We start from the raw sequence: 15,997 nt of genomic DNA on the forward strand, positions 1-15,997 counted from the left end.
TTCACACACTCACACTCTCAAACAAACAAACAAACAAATTCTTTAAAGAAAAAGATTAGACTCTGAAGAGAGAAGTAGTGAATTGAAAGATAGGAATGAGAAAATGAGCTAGAATCTAGCACAGAGGGAAAAAAACATGGGAAATATATATATATATATATATATATATATATATATATATCTGTATATATACAGATTAAGAGGTTTGAGAATAAGTGAGAAATACAGCATGCAACCAATAGAAGTTCCAAGATAAAAGGATTGGAGAGAAAGGCAAGGAAAAGAAAAGGGCTGAGAACTTTTTTTGGAACTGATGAAATAATAACTTGAATCTTTTATTTGAAGAAGGGTACTGAAACTTTTTTTGTTGTTTTATACTTTAAAAAAAGTAAATATGGGGTGCCTGGGTGGCTCAGTTGGTTAAACGTCTGCCTTTAGCTCGGGTCATGATCTTGGGGTCTTGGGATGGAGCCTTACGTCGGGCTCCCTCCTCAGTGAGGAGTCTGCTTTTCCTTCTGCCTTCTGCTCCTGTGCTTGTGTTCTCTATCTCTTTCTCTAATTAATTAATTAATTAAATCTTTTTTTAAAAGAAAAAATAAATATAGGGATTAATTGTGGGAATTCCAAAAGTAAGATGGAACTGAACAATAATAACATGGTAGACAGAAGAGGAATTTATTGGCGTTCAAGTATGTTAAGATCTGTGGTTTGGGAGAAGTGAGATATTGACTAAATTTAGACATTGGTAAGTTAAATATTCATGTAAATGTAAGGGTAGCAATTTTTAAAAAGATTAAATGTATAATATACGATTTATAATATAAATCAATTGAATTCTGGCCTATATGCAATAATTTTAATAATAAATAACACCTAACATTTACTAAGTGCTTTACAAATATTAAGTCATTTAATCCTCACAACAATCTTATTGACTAAATCGCATAATTGGCCCTATTCTGGCTCCAGAATTCATATCTCTTGTTTGATTACAGCTGTAATATATGTCAATATTTTTTACACAGTTGGCAATAATACATGTGGTATGAAAAGATACACAGAATGCTAACAATTAGTAATATAGAACCGAGTCTTCATAGCTTAAAAAAAAGGCAGAACTCTAATATAATATTTATTCTGAAGGATGGGGAGAGATAGAATTATCCCTAAAATTAAAGTACTGGGCAGCCTGGGTGGCTCAGCGGTTTAGTGCTGCCTTTAGCCCAGGGCATGATCCTGGGGTCCTGGGATCGAGTCCCACATCAGGCTCCCTGCATGGAGCCTACTTCTCCCTCTGCCTGTGTCTCTGCCTCTCTGTGTCTCTCATAAATAAATAAATAAATAAATAAAGTCTTTAAAAAAATAAAAATAAAAAAATTAAAGTACCAGAAACTAGAAATGGGTTTATTTATTACATTAAATGGGTTTATTTATTACAGGAGAGGGTGGCAGTCCAAATCAGTAGGGTAAACACAAATACTTAATAAACACAGGAAAAGGAGTTCCTGGGTGGCTCAGTTGGTTGAGCATCTGCCTTCGGCTCAGGTCAGATCCCAGGGTCCTGGAATTGAGTCCCACATCAGGTCCCCTGCTCAGCAGGGCATCTGCTTCTCCCTCTGCCTCTCACTCTGTTTGTGCTCTCTCACTCTTTCTCAAACAAACAAACAAACAAACAAACGTATTTTTAAATATTTTTTTTAAATTTATTTATTCATGAGAAACACACAGAGAGAGGCAGAGACATAGGCAGAGGGAGAAGCAGGCTCCCCACAGGGAGCCCAATGTGGGACTTGATCCCAGTACTCCAGGTGTCCCAATAAAATATTTTTTTAAAAAATAAATAAATGGAGGAATAATTAGATAGTAATCTTGAGAAATTATTTTGGAGACCTACATTACTCCTTACACAAAAATAAAATCCAGGGATGCCTGGGTGGCTTAGCGGTTGAGTGCCTGTTTCAGCTCAGGGTGTGATCCCACGGTCTGGGATAGAGTCACGCATTGGGTTCCCTGCGAGGAGCCCACTTCTCCCCCTTCCTGTGTCTCTGCCTCTCTCTCTCTCTCTGTCTCTCATCAATCAATAAATAAAATCTTTATTTTTTTATTTTTTTTTAAAGATTTTATTTATTGATTGATGAGAGACACAGAGAGAGAGAAAGAGGCAGAGACACAGGCAGAGGGTGAAGCCGGCTCCATGCAGGGAGCCTGATGTGGCACTCGATCCCAGGTCTCCAGGATCACGCCCCTGGCTGAAGGTGGCGCTAAACCTCTGAGCCACTGGGCTGCCCATAAATAAAATCTTAAAAAAAAAAATAAATAAATAAAATAAAATCCAGATTGATCAAGGATTTATTTATTTATTTATGACTCTATTTATTTGAGAGAGAGACAGCACAAGAGGGATAAAGGGAGAGAAACTCAAACAGACTCCCCACTGAGCATGGAGCCTGACCTGGGGCTCCATCTCACCACCGTGAGATCATGACCTTCACTGAAACCAGGAGTTGGATGCTCAGCTGACTAAGCCACCCAGATGCCCTCAGATAGATCAAGGATTTAAATATAAAGTCTTTGAAGAAGGAAGTTATGATTGTTTAGAAATTTTTATGCTGTGAAATCTTTTTTTTTTTTAATTTTTATTTATTTATGATAGTTACAGAGAGAGAGAGAGGCAGAGACACAGGCAGAGGGAGAAGCAGGCTCCATGCACCGGGAGCCCGATGTGGGATTCGATCCCGGGTCTCCGGGATCGCGCCCTGGGCCAAAGGCAGGCGCCAAACCGCTGCGCCACCCAGGGATCCCTGAAATAGATTTTTCAAAGAAATATACAATGTATGTGTGTGGTTTTAGGTTTGAAAATTACTCCAAACAATTAACAATTCATTAGAAATATTGTATAACCAAATCCAAAATATTGTATAAGGAGATGTCACCTTCGAGGCAATTCTATAGCAGAGATATCTTGGTTATTACTACAAGACCAGAAAGCCTTTTTTGCCTGCCAGTCTCATAAAGTTACTTCATGAAAAAAAGAATCTTCTATCTATCTATCTATCTATCTATCTATCTATCTATCATCTATCTATCATCTATCTATCTATCTATCTATCTATCTATCTATCTATCTATCTAATAGGTTATATATAGGGGATGCCTAGATGGCTCAGCAGTTGAGCTTCTGCTTTCGGCTCAGGGCGTAATCCTGGGCCGAGGGATCGAGTCCTGTATCGGGCTCCTTGTGAAGAGCCTGCTTCTCCCTCTGCCTGTGTCTCTGTCTCTGTCTCTCTCTCTGTGTCTCTCATGAATAAACAAATAAAACCTTCGTGAATAAACAAAACCTATAAAAAATATAAAAGGTTATATATTTATATGTGATTTGATGTTTTGTATGTGAATATTATTTTAAAATGTTTTTTGGTCAGAACAATGATAGTTCAATTGCTCTTGTTAAGCACTAATAGCTTGATAATGCTTTGAAAAATAAAATAAAAAATTATCTCCTGGTAAGGAAAAATAATCTGGTCTTTATTTAATCCTTAATCAAGTTATTTGTAGTCTCAGAATTACCACTTTCAAACTTTTTACTCAATGGCTGAGAATTATTTAAAATGTTACCATCTGGGATCCCTGGGTGGCGCAGCGGTTTGGCGCCTGCCTTTGGCCCAGGGCGTGATCCTGGAGACCCGGAATCGAATCCCATGTCGGGCTCCCGGTGCATGGAGCCTGCTTCTCTCTCTGCCTGTGTCTCTGCCTCTCTCTCTCTCTGTGACTATCACAAATAAATAAAAATTAAAAAAAAAAGAATTATAAAATGTTACCATCTATCTGTAAAGAACTCTTGTCATTTTGTGAATGAATATTAAATCCTCTCCATGAATGAGCTCATTTTCATCCCAATTGTTAGGAAATTCATCTATTACACTAACATTTTAAAGCATTAGGGTTATTGCTTGATTTATTAAACAAAATAATTATAGAGAGAAATCACGAAATGCCAGGAAAACTAATACAAAGATTAAAGGGGTTTTAGTGAACTAATCTACAAATAAATAAGTTTATTATAAAAATAGTTATACTCTAATAATAGAACTCTTTATAGACCCAATTAATGACATCTAACAAAAATGATCTTGTTTAAGCTACCTCATTAGAGGCTAAGAAAGCTTTTGAAGTTTAACTAGAGCAACATTTTCTAATACTTCACACATTTTGATTTAATTTTCATATTTGTAAGAGGATCAGGTTTATTTTATAAAAGGCTCAGAGCTTTATATAAGTCCTAACCAATGAGTCACTAAATATTTTTAGTTTTAAAATAGAATCTAAGTGTCAGTTTGAGGATTTTATGAAATTAAGAAAAATATTTTACTCTAATCCTTAAGAAGAGAGTAAAATTTTATGTAAACAGCATTCTACATATTGAAACAAATAGTAAATGACAGCACTATATGTTTTTGAATCCTGGAATTAAAAAAAAAACAGTTAATCTTCAGTACTGATCGGACATAGGCAATTTTCTTAAGCAACAATACACATAATGTCTCTAAATGATCACTTAAGTTAGTTTAAAAAAAAAAGTCATAGTGTTGAATCACTGTATTGTACGCCTGAAACCAATATAGCACTGTATATTAACTGTGCTGCAATTAAAATTTAAAAAAAAAAAGAAAAAGGAAAAAAATTGTAGTGTAGAAATCCAGAGGCTTCACTCTCCTACTTTTCTTGGGTACTCTGCACCCTAACAATTTTAGGGAGGTGCTTTAGCTTCTTTCATCTACAAACTCTCCAAGTAGTAAATGAAAGATAGGACATTATCACTCAAAATCTTGGGTATCTGCCTGTACATCTTATTTTAAAGGTATTAAGAACAGAAATACAAAAAAAAAAAAACAAAAAACAAAACAGAAATGCTTCATGCTATCCTTACAGTTGATAAAATCTTTATTGTTGATAAAGCTCCTTAAACTTATCATTCTGTATCTAATGTGGAATAGAGGACATTCAACATTTTTCTTGAAATAACTTAGCATTCATTTGAATTCAATCCTTAGGTTTTTTTTTTCTAGGTTGAAAATCTCCCAAATTATTCTCACTTTTATTCATATTTTCTATTATTAAACAATGGTTACTATTGCTTTTTCTTTTCTTAAAATGTGGTGATAAAAGTTAGACTAGTTGGATTCCAAAAGGGGCCCTGTCAATGCCAAAAATAGGAAGACATTACTTCCTTGCACGCGCTTATTAGAACCAGAATGAGAGGGTTTTAGGAAGTATACAAATGGAAAAGATGGAGATTTTGGTGAGCCTTACAACAATGGGTAGGTGTAAGTGGAGGGAAATACATCCTAAACACCAAATCTAACCATGAAAGTGGCGAGAAGTAGGACAAAGGGGCAGCTCCTTGGAATGAACAGAGAAAACATGATGGAGATTAAATGGAAATTAGACTTTCTTTAAAGATTAAAATTAAATTTCTTGTTTATCAACCATTATTCATAACAAGTCAGCCTTTCAGTACTGTGCTAAGGGCATTATATACACTATTTCATTTAGTCACATATACTTATGAGGTTGTTCATATTATTGTTTTGATTTTACAGGTAAGAAAACTGATGCTTACAGAAATTAGGTGACTTGTACAATATAAGTAAGAGATAGAACTGAGATTTGATTCTAAAACTGTCAAATACCACTGTCTGGATTATTACAGTTGTTTAGTAAGACTTGAAGTCAGGTAGTATAAGTTCTTCAGCTTTGTTCCTCTTTTTCAGAGTTGTTTTGGTTCACCTAAGTCCTTTGCATTTCCATATGAATTTTAGAATTAGCTCAGAGAGAATTGATATCTTAATAGTGAATCTGGTTCAGTTATGTAGAAACACTTTGATCCTTTGGGGTCTTGCCTTTAAGCTTTTTAAGTAGGACCAGACCCACAATTAGTCTAGGGCTAATTATTCTCCACTAATGAAGCATCCCCTTCTTGGGTGCTCTCACTGATGCAACTGAAGATTTTTAACTTAGTCTAGCTGTTGGGAATAGGTATTATTCCTAGCCCCTACAAACTTGTCACTTGTCCCTCTAATCATTTCACATTGTTCTTTATCTAGCCACACACACTGTTGATTAACACTTAACTGATTACTAAATGCAGTCTCTCTACATATCTCTGGTGTTCTCCCCGTAACCTCTCTTCTCTCTGGTACACAGCCCCGCGAACTCTAGCAACCGGGTTTCCCCAACTCTCACCTCTATCTCTTCAACTCAGGTAGACCCTTGGCTTTGACTAAGTTCTACTTTCCTGTACTGAGACCTGGAAACTCTCCAGAGAGTAAGCTGGGACAACTGGGGGAACTAGAGAGCTCCTTTCCTTTGTCTCTCAAGATTCATTGTCCTGAAGGATTCCAGGTTTCTAGAGAACTTCATGGAGCAGTGCCACCCTGACTCCCTCACCACCTTGAACTTGCATGTGAGATAGGAGAAAATGTTATAGCTTGTTGAAGCCATTACTATTTTGGTATTTGCTAAAGCGACTAAAAATAACTAAAATGGGCAGCTGGGTGGCTCAGCGGTTTAGCGCCGCCTTCAGCCCAGTGTGTGATCCTGGAGACCCGGGATTGAGTCCCACGTCGGGCTCCCTTCCTGGAGCCTGCTTCTCCCTCTGCCTGTGTATCTGCCTCTCTCTCTGTCTCTCATGAATAAATAAATAAAATCTTAAAAAAAAATAACTAAAATAACCACTATAGTCAAGGAAGGTAAATAACTTCCCAATTTCATGCAAATAGAAAGTGATGGAGTGAATTTATTTTATTTATTTATTTATTTATTTATTTATTTATTTATTTATTATTTATTTATTTATTTATCTGAGAGAGAGAGAGAGAGAGCAAGCAAGGGGAGGGGCAGAAGGAGAAAGAAGCAGACTCCCTGCTGGGTGTGGAGCCCAATGTGGGGCTTGATGTACCACTTGATCCCACAACCCTGAGATTGTGACCTGAGCCGAAATCAAGAATCAGATGCTAAAAAAAAAAAAAAAAAAAAGAATCAGATGCTTAACTAATTGAGCCACCAGGCACCCCTGGAGTCAATTTATAAATTCAGGTTTACCTCTGACCAGGATAACTATCAGTGTTTTTGAAATTTTTATCATTTATTCACCATTTCACAATTTTCCCACCCACATCCTATTTGTGTTATTGCTTACTTAATATTTTTCTTTAATAGATGATTTTAAAAGAATGGAGTGCCGTCTTAAGCAATAATAGCCATTAAACCACAGATCCAATATGCTATTAAGTATTTTTCTAGTATGGATCAAGATAAGTATATACCTATTACTGTGATAATTGTCCATGGACTATCTAAAATTATTTTGTATACTACCTGTAAAACTCATGATAAACAAGAAAAAATACACTGCATTTTGATTTTACCTCTCAATCACTTTAGATAATGAGTAGATAGATCACAATGAATAGAAGATTTATTACACTACATACTTCCCTCACTCCATCCCCCAAATTTGAGTTTCCAGGATAGTTGTTAATAAATTTCCCGTGTTATTTATTTATTTATTTTTATTTATTTATTCATGATAGACATAGAGAGACAGAGAGACAGAGAGAGAGGCAGAGACACAGGAGGAGGGAGAAGCATGCTCCATGCCGGGAGCCCGACGTGGGACTCGATTCCGGGACTCCAGGATTGTGCCCTGGGCCAAAGGCAGATGCTAAACCGCTGAGCCACCCAGGGATCCCCTCCGTGTTATTTAAAATACAATGGACAAAATAAAATAAAATAAAATATAATGGACAAATCTATGACTTCTTAATGTTTACTGTTGGGTGTTGCATCCTTGGGACAGCACTCCAATCTCAGTGGACCTCTAAGCCTGTATATCTGCCTGGCTCAGAAAGGATGTGATCAAATGCAATCTGTAGTATAGAATGTAATCTAGAGTGCCATGGAAATTTAATATTATATTTCTTTCCACATTAGAAAAATAAAATTATAACATAGAAGGAAATGCCATTAGTTGCACATGAGTTTCTTTTCCACCAAAACAAACAAACAAACAAACAAACAAAAAACCCAATGGTTCCTATGACTGTGACTTTCTACTAACAATATGACCTTTCCCATGTGATGTATGCTCTTTGGGTTTCATTTTACCGAAGTGCAAAATGAAGAGTTTGAAAATATGCAGAAAAGGACACATAACACCATAGTAAAGAATGTGCCAAAGTCATGAATTGACATTTTAGAAAAGAGAAAATGTAAATGGCCAACAAACATATGAAAGATGTTCAACTTATTAGCAGTCAGGAACATGCAAATTAAAGCAAAAAAATATATCATTTTTGTCCCATTAGATTGGCAAAAATTAAGAAGTCTAACAAAGTTATATGTTGGTGATAATGTAAAGCGATGAGAAAGTTTGAAGATTAAATTGGAAAACAGTTCAGTATTAGCTATTGAAATTGACAACATGCATGCCTTAGAACCCAGCCATTTAACTTCTAGGTATATATCATTGAGAATCTTTTGGGCAAAAAAAAAAAAATAGAATCTTTTGGGCAAATAGACATGGAAAACATAGAATATTTATAGCAGCCCCGTTTGTAATAACAAAAAACTGGAAACAATCCATATGTCCATCAACTGGAGAATGGATAAATAATAATATAGCCATATGACAATGAAAAACCTGGAGAAGAGATAGGCACAGATACTAGAAATTTGCAGGTCTTCAGAATGTACATAGTAATTAAAACTTTATTTTTAAAAAAGATTTATTTATTTTAGAGGAGGGGAGTGGCAGAAGGAGAGGAAGGAAGGTGGGAGGGGAGAGGGAGAGAAAGAGATAGAGAAGCAGACTCCTTGCTTGGAACAAGCAGTGAGCTTGGAGCACGATGTGGGGTTCAATCCCATAATCCAGATCAGGATCTGAGCTGAAATCAAGAGTTGGATGCCTAACTGACCAAGCCACCCAGATGACCCAGTAATTTAAACTTTAAGCCTGAATAAAATCATACATAAAGCCTTGTAGAGTGAAAGAGAAATGGGTGGAAAATGGCAAGTAAGAGGAACCAACAAATTCCCTTTTCAAAAAGGTCCAGGAAACAAAGGCATACAAACCTTTGTTTTAATAATCATCTAATACCAATTTCCCTCTTTCCATTAGAGATTGAATACTATTTTCTATGTCTTCTGTAAAGTGTCTTTCATTAGAAACCCTTTTTTAATGTGCAAAATAATTTTGTAATGTAAATAATCACCTTTTTTATTGTAAGAATATATTGGGTTTCTAAACTGAGGGGACATCAGTTTGGAATCATTTGAGTCTTTATTTTATTTACTTTGCTAGAATACAGTAAATTAAATTTTAGAGGTTTCTTGAAAACAGGGGTTATACTGTAGTAACTTGAATATAAACTCCAGATTCTAATTTATCTTCTTTATGGTGTCCTTTCTTCATAGATGCTAAGAAAAATTCTTTGTTGAATTATTCACTCAGTCAAAGAGAAATATGGAAATTACTTGAGAAGATTAAATTTTATTGACACCAAGGATACTTAGGCCACATCACCAAAAAAATTTATGGCAACATCAGTAGTGCCTTTTAAATCAAATGACAAATTGGAAGTGTTTAACAACATATGGTCGCTTTTCCTTGACATATATGATTAAGAATATATCTTTTTATCAAAATGTAAAATACCATCTGGCAGAAGTAACAATTATTTTATTGGCCTTATACATTAAATTAATTCACTGTACTTTAAAGAGTAAATATTTTCCTATTTTTCCTTTTTCTTGTGCTAGATCTATATTTATAATACTCATAAGCTGCGTAACTTAAAAACTATAATTAGGTATAACAATTAAAATGGATTTTAAATTTTGAATAGAAAACAATGTGTTTCTTAAATTCTTCCCAAACATTTCTTTAAAATTCAAATGGCAACAGCCCTTTTCTGATATTCATAATTGTAAAGCTGGGTTATCTGAAAATTTACTGTTACAATTTCTTATTAGTCATGTGGTCAGACTTTGTATATGAAAGGAGTTATATATATATATATACACATAGTGCTCTTTACAAATAGGAAGAAATTCTTAAAATAAGCGTGATGCATTTTGAACAGCTAGAGCTATTCATTCATTTAACAAACCTCTCAGTTTCAGAAGATACCAAATGAGCAGAAAAGTTTCTCTCTGATGCAGTGTACGTTACATATTTGATAATGTGAACTTTCAGCAACTTATCATTTTGGGGAGTATATCAAACATTTCACAATTCTGTTCACTGAGGTGTTCTCCAAAGATACACTGAGACTGATACAAACAATGAATGTTTTAAATATTAGCATGTAGTATTTGTATCAGATATGTGGCCATTTAAATTCCCTAAATTTGGTTGTTAATTTTTAAAGAATTGATTATTTCTAGAGGAGCTGTATTTGGACTTAAAATGTTTCTGATCCTTTTGAGTATATAGTCAGGAAGCAAAGTACATGGACAAGTAATACGTCAATAGTCAACAAAAATTTTCAGTACCAATTTATGGCCCGACCATGTTCTCTTCTCTGAAGAAGTTAAAAGTTTAAATGGGAATGAAGACGAATAAAAAAAGAGATTATAGAGCAGGATTGTAGGGTAAGATACATGATTCAAATGAACCAACCACTCTGCAAAAAGATGGGGTGGACTGTGGAGATAGCAGATGGGAAGAAGGACATTTTTTAAAATTTTTTAAATTTTTAAAAGGATTTTTATTATTTAAAAAATATATATATATATATATATTTTTATTCAGAGAGAGAGAGGAAGAGACACAGGCAGAGGGAGAAGCAGGCTCCATGCAGAGAGCCCGAGGTGGGACTCAATCCTGGGTCTCCAGGATCACACCCCAGGCTGCAGGCGGCGCTAAACCGCTGCACCACTGGGGCTGCCCAGGAAGGACATTTTGGACAGGAGAAACAATAGGTTTGATATTCTGAGTCATAAAACAACATGATTTAACTACAAATACCTTGGCATAATCAAGGCAAAGGATACAATAACAAATTTGAAAATTTTTTCTTCTTTTAAGTCACCTTCATGGTAGTATAAATAATATTCAATAAAAATGTACCCATTTTAAGTGTACTATTAGATTAGTTTTGACAAACCACCACCACACAAAAAAATAAAGAACATTTCTAACAACCTAAAAAGTTCTTTTATCCATGCAATCAGTTCTTCCACCTAACTCCACTTCAAACCCCCAAGATAGCCGCTGATCTGCTTTCTGTCACTATATATTCGATTTCATTTGTTTAGAGTTTCATTAAAATGATGTTACACAGCATGTACTCTTTTGTGCCTCACTTCTTTGCCTCAGCATGATGTTTTTGAAGGTAATCAGTGTTGTTGTACACATCTTTAGTTTTTTTTATTGCTGAATATTGTTGCATTGTAAGGACATATCATACTTTATCCCTTTACCAGTTGGGAAACATTTGGATTATTTCCAGTTTAGGCCTATGATTAATAAAACTGCTGTAAACAATCACATTCAAATCTTTTTTTTTTTTTTTTTCACATTCAAATCTTGGTGTGGATATATGTTTTTATTTACTTTGGATAAATATATACAGTATAGTTGCCAGGTCAAATGGTAGTTGTATTTTTAACTTTATTTTAAAAAATAGCAGAACAATGCCCAAAGTGGTTGTACCATTTTAGTTCCTGTTTGCACAATATATGTTTTTCATATTTTTAGTTTCAATATTTCTTATGTCTTTGAATCTAAAGTGTGTCTCTTATGGACTGTAGACAGTTGTATCTTTTTTTCTAACCCATTCTGAGATAGTTGTCTTTTAATCAGAAAGTTTCATTCATTTATAAGTAATGTAATTACTGATAAGGTAATATTTACACTTGACATTTTGTTATTTCTTTTCATGTCATATGTTGTTTGCTATTCTGTTCCTTCATAACTGCTGCCTTTTCTGTAAAAATACATATTTTCTAGTGTACCATTTTAATTCCGTTGTCATTTTTTAAATTATATATCTTTTGATTATTTTCCTAGTAGTTGCTGTGGGGATTACAATTACCAAGTTATAACACTACAGTTCAGATTAATACCAACTTAATTTTAATAGTATACAAAAACTTCACTACTCTATAACTTCATTCCCTCCTCTTTCCTTTATGTTGTCACTGTGATACAAATTACATCTTTATACAAATCTGCTAATGCAGAATTATTATTGCTTTATGCAGTTGTCTTTTAAGTCAAATAGAAAAAAATGATTTACAAATAAAAATATATTTAGACTGTCTTTTGTATTTACTTAGGCAGTTATCTGTACAAGTGTCCTCTGTTTTTTCATGTCAATTATCATTTATGTCTAGTGACCTTTTATTTTAACCTGAAGAACTCCCTTTAGTATCTCTTGTAGGGCACATTTCCTGGTGATGAATTCTATTTTTGTTTATACATATATTTTGGAGCTATATTAATTTCTCCTTCATTTTTTGAAGGATAGTTTTCCTGAATATAGAATTCTTGGTTGATTTTTTTTTTCCTCTTCAGTATTTTGAATATGTCATGCCACTGTTTTCTGCTTCTATAGCCTAGGTTGTAAATTCTATTGAGAATTATGTGATGAGTGGCTTTTCTCTTGACACTTTCAAGATTTTCTCCTTGCCTTTGGCTTTCAACAGTTTGATTATCATGTGTCCAGGTATGAATTTCTTTGAATTTATTCAATTTGGAATTTATTAATCTTCTTGGATGTGAGGATTAATGTTTTTATCAAATTTGGGAAGCTTTTGACCATTATGTCTCCAAATATTTCTGCCTTTTCCTCTTTCTCCTCTAAGACTCACATTATACATATGTTGGTATGCCTGAGTGTGTTCCACAGACTTCTGTGTGTCTTTGTGTTTCTTTATTTTCTTTTCTATATGTTCTCCAAACTTGATCGTCTCAACTAATCTGTAGTCAAATTTGCTGATTCTTTCTTCCCTCTGCTCAAATATGCAATTGAGCCACTCTAATCAATTTTTCATTTCAGTTTTTATACTTTTCAACTCTATAGAATTTTTGTTTTTTAAATAATTTTTATCTCTTTATTGATTTTATCTGGCAAAATATTCTCCTCATATTTCCTTCTAGTTCTTTAGACATGATTTCCTTTGGCTTTGTGAATATATTTAAAATATCTTCTTTTTAAGATCTATTTATTTATTCATGAGAGACACACAGAGAGAGGCAGAGATATAGGCAGAGGGAGAAGCAGGCTCTGTGTGGGGAGCCCAATGCAGGACTCGATCCTAGGACCCTGGGATCATAACCTGAGCTGAAGCTGATGCTCAACCACTGAGCCCCCCAGGTGCCCCTATATTTAAAATATTTTATATAAAGTCTTTATGTAGGAAGTTCAACATATGGGCTTCCTCAGAGAGAGTTTCTATTAATTGCTTTTCCTCTCTGTATGGACCTTACATTGTTATTTGTTTGCATGTGTTGTACTTTTAAAACCTTTTTATTTTGAAAACTGGATATTTCAAATAATATAATGTAGCAACTATGGAAATAAGACTCTACTCCCTCCCCAGGGTTTTTGTTGTTTCTGTTTGTTATACCAGATGCTGGTTTAGTGACATATTTTTAAAGGGGAGAGAGAGAGGCAGACTTCCCATCCAGCAGGGAGCCCAATGCAGGGCTCAAACCCAGGACCCCAAGATAATGACCCAAGTCAAAGGCAGGGGCTTAACCCACTGAGCCACCCAGGTGTCCTGGTTTAATGACTTTTTGAATGCATTCCTTAAAGTCTATATTCTTTGTTATGTGTGTGACCAGTGAAGTCTTTGCTCAGTTAGTTTAAGTAGTCATCTGATGACTGGAGAGATTTCCTTAAATGTCTTCAACCAAGGATTCTTCTAGTCTTTGCTGAGGGGGGCTTAGCATGTGTATGGCATGGCTTCAGCACTGAGGCAGTGAGTTTATGCCTCTCTTTTAGTTTTCACTTCTTTCTTTTTTTTTTTTTTTTTTTTTTCTTGAGGTTTTGATATGTTTCATTAGAGCAAACTCTCAACAAAACGTTGCTTTTATTTACAGAATTTCATGTGTGAGGACTGTCTAACCACTTGGACCCAAGTGAGAATAACCATTAGTCTATTTACGTACTTTCTTACTTTTAGTTGGCATACAAAAAGAAGTTTCACATTTATAAAAATCCCAATAGTGTAAATGACAAACCCATCCCTTAATTAAATATAAAAACAGGGCAGCCCCCGTGGCACAGTGGTTTAGCACCGCCTGCAGCCTGGGGTGTGATCCTGGAGACCTGGGATTGAGTCCCACGTTGGGCCCCCTGCATGGAGCCTGCTTCTCCCTCTGCCTGTGTCTCTGCCTCTCTCTCTCTCTGCGTGTCTCTATGAATGAATGAATGAATAAATAAATAAATATCTTAAAAAAAGATAAGAAAAAAATATAAAAACAGCTTCAAAAACATACAATTTAGATTGGTTTAATCTTGAAATATAATCCAATAAGACTAAATACTAAACATTTCAGGTCCTGTACCAAATAGTAAAATACTCGAAGGCCTTCAGGATATTTTGACTGATTTACATCAATAAGAGAACCTATTTTTGAGGTGGTAAAAGAAATGTGTTCATCTCCAATTACAATCTCAAGCTCCTGTCGGCCAACTCTGTCAGGGGGAGGCCACAAGGCATCATCTTCTTTTGTAATTTCACTGTCATCAATAATCCTCTTGAGTTCCTCCATTACGCTCTTGTGTACATAAGCCTCCTTCCTGATCATGACATCATTTTTGTAATTGCTGTTGTTGGCATATCTACGCTTTCCGTCTGGCTGAAACTCGAATTCCAGAAACTCATGTCCAAACTTGCCCTTGTGCCCTACGTAGTTGTGCAGGTAGAAATCGCTGGCCATAGTCATGTTTGCCCTGCTGAAGCTCTGGTTTTCACTTCTTGCTTGTGTAGAGCCTAAAGGTCAGACAGAGGTGAGAGCTTGGGGCCTTCTCAGGGCTTTCTTGAGCATTCACACATCCCTAGGTATGCGCATGTCCTTAAGCATGCATATTACCTTTTAGATTCCTAGAAATGTCTGAATTTTTCAAAGTCCCTATAGATCTCATTCCCTAGCTTTAGTGTGGCTGGAAGCAAGGCTGTTCTAAATAAAGAGATTTTTGACCTTTGTATTGATTGTTAGAGGGCGTCACTGGTGAAATGTTTAGCAAAGGAAGGACATGACTGTATTTGTGTAATTGAAAAAATTCTTTGCTAATAAATGAGAATGGATTTAAGGGGGACAAATTGGAAGTATGGATATTAAGATTATTGCATCATTCTAGGAAAAAAATGAGGAAGGCTTGGGTTAAGTCTGGAGTAGAGGAAATGGAGAAAGGTGAGTGGTGGATTAGAAAAGTTCTTTTACAGGTTAGACACTTCATGATTTACAGGGTGATTAACTGGGAGGCCAGTGGGACCAGGTGAACAGGAGGGAAACGCCTACTCTCATGTCTGATGAAGCAAACTAGTTGAAGGATGGGGTCGTTCACCAAACAAAAAAGCAAACAAGTAGGCACAGTTTGGGGAGACACAGAAAGATGCTGGTCCAAATGTATTATTACCTATGGTTAAAATAATCGATGTATTTGTTTTTTTTTAGATAGAAATGGAGTATCTTTCAGAGGGAAGTTCTGTGTAATTACGTACACTCCAATGGTTTCGGATTCAGATGCTGTAATCCCTCCTCTCCCTCCATCCAGAGGATTCATCACCAATCTTGACTTGGGAATGCCTTAAGGATGCTTATTATTTGGAACATACTTGACAAAGTCAAGGGGTGAACATGTTGCCCTGAACAGAGCCTGTGCCTAAGTAGGATATAGATTTGTCGATAATCGGTCATTTCTCGGGTGGTTTTTGTTGTGCCCAAGATTGCGAATCTGAGAAACCACCAAGGAGCCGACAC

The 15,997-nt window shown here is 35.4% G+C and overlaps 1 protein-coding gene across 1 annotated transcript; it reads right to left on the bottom strand.

Annotated features, from left to right (window-relative positions):
• Positions 1 to 14,487: 14,487 nt before the first annotated feature.
• On the bottom strand, positions 14,488 to 15,004 carry LOC112674685 (protein mago nashi homolog). The gene has a single exon (XM_035696851.2). The coding sequence runs from the start codon at positions 14,957 to 14,959 to the stop codon at positions 14,513 to 14,515; it is 447 nt and encodes a 148-aa protein (XP_035552744.1). The 5' UTR covers positions 14,960 to 15,004; the 3' UTR covers positions 14,488 to 14,512.
• Between the last annotated feature and the right edge of the window lie 993 nt (positions 15,005 to 15,997).

Source organism: Canis lupus, chromosome 36 (assembly GCF_003254725.2).
Source record: "Canis lupus dingo isolate Sandy chromosome 36, ASM325472v2, whole genome shotgun sequence".
In the NCBI taxonomy this organism is placed as follows: domain Eukaryota; kingdom Metazoa; phylum Chordata; class Mammalia; order Carnivora; family Canidae; genus Canis; species Canis lupus.